Genomic DNA, 3,868 nt, shown 5'->3' with positions numbered 1-3,868 from the left:
CCTCATCCACTTCCTCTTCCGAGGCACTGTAGTCCTCATCGTCGCCGACGAGCTGGCTGTCCTCAAAGTCGACGGCGGCGTCGGTGGTGGTGGGCGAGTCATTGAGCAGGGGGTCATGATCATCCTCGCCCTCTTCGGCTCTCTTGGGCTTCTTCTTCTTCTTCTTCAGCAGCATCCGCCCCTTGCCCTTTCCAATGCCCGAAGAGGTGGAGGAGGGCTGGGCATTTTCAGCCACCGCTTCTTCAACGCCTGCTTCAGCCCCAGCTCCTGCTTCACCGCCCTCCAGCGTGCTCTTCTTAGCACCTCCAGGGCCTCCTCCCTCCTGGCCCTGACCACCTGGACCTGGAGGCCTCGGCCTGGGCCGCTTCCGCCGGCGGGCGGTGTTGTAGGCCATCTTCCACCGCTTCTTCCGCCGCTTCTTCAGCACCGAGCCGGGCGCATTGAGGATGCCGTTGATCTTGTCTAGGGGGCCGGGCGGTCGCCCACCGGCGTTCGGTATCGGGTTGCCACTTTCGTCCAGCACCATCAGCTGCTCGCGGCCGTCGTCGCGCTCAATCTCGTAGAGAACGTTGTACACCTCGGCGGTGTCGTCCTCGTAGTAGATTGGATCGAGGCTGACGGGCGGCCACCAGATGAGGCGGTCCTCGAGCAGCTCGATCCGGGGCTTCTTCAGGACGCGCTCCACGTCGGCGGGGTTGAAGCGCAGGCGCCAGCTGCTAAACAAGGGGGANACAAGGGGGAGGGGGGGGGGAAATCAAAGTTAGTTTGAAGGTAACAGATTTGAACAGTTTTACCCTTCATACCCTTCCTCATCATCACCGGCACCGGCGCCGCCGCCGCCCTCGACGCGCTCAATCACCTCCGCCCACTGGAGGGCGGAGGCAATGTCGTTGACGTTGATGCCCGTCTCGTCGCTGATCGTCTGCACGTCCACGTAGAGCCGCCGCCGACCACCTTTAGTCTTTGGTTTTTCCAGTGCTGAAGGTTCAGCAGCAGCAGGCTGAACAGCTTCAGTGCTTGGTCCCGCCTTTGGATTGGCGAAAGGATCCTCCTCCTCTTTTTGAACTTTGAGATGGTCCTCTTCTTTGACCTCTTTCTCATCTTTATCTTCCGTTTCTTCAACCTCTTCCTCTTCTTCCGCCTCCTCCCACCGCCGCTGCACGTACTCGTAGATCTTCGCCTTCCAGTAGCTGAGGTAGGAGAGCCTGCCCAGCTCGGAGAGGGGCTTCTCCGGCGTGCCCACCACTCCTTCCCGCCTNCGCCTCCTCCCACCGCCGCTGCACGTACTCGTAGATCTTCGCCTTCCAGTAGCTGAGGTAGGAGAGCTTCCCGAGCTCGGAGAGGGGCTTCTCCGGCGTGCCCACCACTCCTTCCCGCCTCGAGAGCAGGTAGCTAAACTCAATGAGGAAGCGGCCAAAGCCGCAGCGCTGGTAGCAGGGCAGGGTGACGATGCAGCTGACGTTGAAGCGCTTCGAGCTGAACTTCTCCTTGCTGAAGTAGCCGATAAAGTGAGATCCTAAAAAAGTAAAAAGGGTTAGAAAAAAACCCAAAACCATTTCGAAATCTTCTCCTTCCCGACTTACCATTTTCATCATTGTAGGTGAGGACGTAGAAGAGAAAGTGCTCCANGAGAAAGAGAAAAATTAGAAAAAAAACCCATAAAATCCTCATCATCTTCCCACCACTTACCATTCTCATCATTGTAGGTGAGGACGTAAAAGAGAAAGTGCTCCACGTCGTACAGCAGCGTCTTGTGGTCGATAAAGAGNACCACTTACCATTCTCATCATTGTAGGTGAGGACGTAGAAGAGAAAGTGCTCCACGTCGTACAGCAGCGTCTTGTGGTCGATGAAGAGCTTCCCCAGGAGGCAGAGATTTTGACAGTAGATCTTCTCCTGACTGCCGTCCACCTCCCACACCGAGAGGAAGACGGGCATGCCCGGAAAGTGAAAGTTGGGAATGACCGACCGGTGGCGGTAGATCTCGTCGCCCGGCGGGTTGGGAATCTTGCACTTGTCCTGTTGGGGGAGATAAATAGGTTAATTTTAGAATACCCAAAAAAAGAATCTAAACACTCACCTTATGCCTGACCATGTTCCACTCGGCGCGCATGTACTTGAGGCAGTACTCGCAGATGATGAGCTTCTGCATCTGTGCGTACTCGTGCGGGTAAAGGGAGGAGTACCAGGTCTCCACCTCGATATTGCCCAGGCGGATCCAGGCGGGACAGCGCAGCGGCTGCGACTGCTCGCGCATCGAGTGCGGGTGGACTGGAGGTCCCGAGGAGGGTCCCGTTTTGCTGCTCCTTGCCTTTGACTTGGCCTTTGACTTTGACTTCGACTTGCTCAGCGACGTCTTGAGGGCCGCCTTCTTCGAGGAGGAGGAGGACTTGTCCTATAGAGGGAAAAGGGGAGTTAAAATGTTTAATCAAAAACCCCAAAACTTTTTTTTGCATTAGGACATACCTCTCTGACACCAACCCCGCCGCCGCCGCCGCCACCACCCACCAGCAGCTGCTCCTTGAGCGGCGTCATAATGTCCTCGGCAATCATCGCCTCCGCCTTGGCCTGCACCCGCTTAAACAGCTCCTCGTCCTCCTTGCTGGGCGGCTGCAGGCTGAAGTCCGCCTCCAGGGAGAGCTCCGGCGAGGTGGCCCGCTTCGAGTGGAAGGTCGCCGGCGACAGCATCTGCTCGGTGGTGGGCTGGTGGTACTGAGGCTGGTGGTGGGAGGACTGCTCAGAGGAGGTGACTGTTCTTGAGGGAGAGGAGAAAGGTCGAGCGGTCTGCTTGCTCGTCGCGGCCGCAGAGGTCGACGCCGAGGTTGTCGCTTCGGCCGCCGCCGCCGCCCCCGCTCTGCAGGCGGCCACCACCGCGGCCACCGTCGCCTCCGCCTCCGCCCTCATCGCCGCCATCTCCGCCCTCGACTTGCGACCTCGCTTTCGCGGCGAGGTAGAGGCAGAGGGCGGCTTTAAAGAGGCCACCGGTGATGACAGCTGGGAAGAGGCGGTGCCGGCATGAGCAGGCGAAGAAACGGCCGCCACTCGCAGCGGACTGGCCGACGACTTTCGCTGCGAGCGCAGCACCGGCGACCGACTGCCCTCGAGGAAGTTCTCCTCTGATGGAAGCTCATTCACAGAAACGTTGGCGGTGGGAGAGGCGTGCAGCATCCGCACAATGTCGTTCAGCTCGCCGTGAAGCTGATCATCCACGCCCTCTTCTTCCTCTTCTTGGTCCTCCGCTTCCATTTGCTGGTGCTCATCTTTGATATGAAAGAGCGGCCAGTGCTGCTGCTGCTGCTGATCAGCCAATCTGACCGGAGTGGCGGTGGGACTTTTGTGGCGCTTTCTCATCGTAAACAACTTCCGCTTGCTGCCCCGCTTGCGCTTTCGCCGAGTTGGACTGGCCGTGGAAGAAGTACTGGGACTGCCTAAGCTGGCCAGTGGTCCTCGAGGTCGTCGCAGCTTTGTCACCGCCGAAGATGAATCTTCGGCAGCCTTTGCTGCTGCTGCTGCTGCTGCTCGGCCGCCCCTTCTTCGGCTTAAGGAGCGCATCTCCTCCTCGTCGTCTTCGTCATCATCGTCATCGTCGACTTCTGCTTCGTCCTCTTCGTTTTCAGACTCCTCCTCCTCCTCTTCACTATCACGGGCGACAAACTCCTCCTCGTCGTCATCACTGTTGAAGGTGTTGTCGTGGTTGTCGTCGAGGATGATCTCCTCCTGCTGCTGCTCCTCCTCCTCCTCCTCCACCTTTGCCTTTGATGACATTCTCTTTCGAGGCTTTCGAGCAGAGGTTGTGGTGGTGGTGGTGGCTGTAGATGACGAGTTTGACCGTCGGCGACGAGCACTTTTGGTGGCAGTTGCGGTGGAA

General features: G+C 58.5%; 1 protein-coding gene across 1 annotated transcript; it reads right to left on the bottom strand.

Annotated features, from left to right (window-relative positions):
* Positions 1–427: 427 nt before the first annotated feature.
* Positions 428–2,535, bottom strand: LOC108354005 (histone acetyltransferase of the MYST family 1-like; the record flags this gene model as incomplete). The annotated part of the gene is made up of 6 exons (XM_017605200.1): positions 2,467–2,535; positions 2,081–2,395; positions 1,779–2,019; positions 1,288–1,516; positions 795–1,190; positions 428–716 (listed from the first exon to the last, which is right to left on the bottom strand). Coding segments are annotated over exons 1-6 (1,539 nt in total), but the record flags the coding sequence as incomplete, so codon positions are not given.
* Between the last annotated feature and the right edge of the window lie 1,333 nt (positions 2,536–3,868).

Source organism: Rhagoletis zephyria, unplaced genomic scaffold, assembly GCF_001687245.7.
Source record: "Rhagoletis zephyria isolate East Lansing unplaced genomic scaffold, Rhagoletis_zephyria_1.1 Rzeph_scaffold_32756, whole genome shotgun sequence".
Lineage (NCBI taxonomy): Eukaryota > Metazoa > Arthropoda > Insecta > Diptera > Tephritidae > Rhagoletis > Rhagoletis zephyria.
Note: the sequence above shows the minus strand (reverse complement) of the source record. Positions and strands in the feature narration are given on the sequence as shown.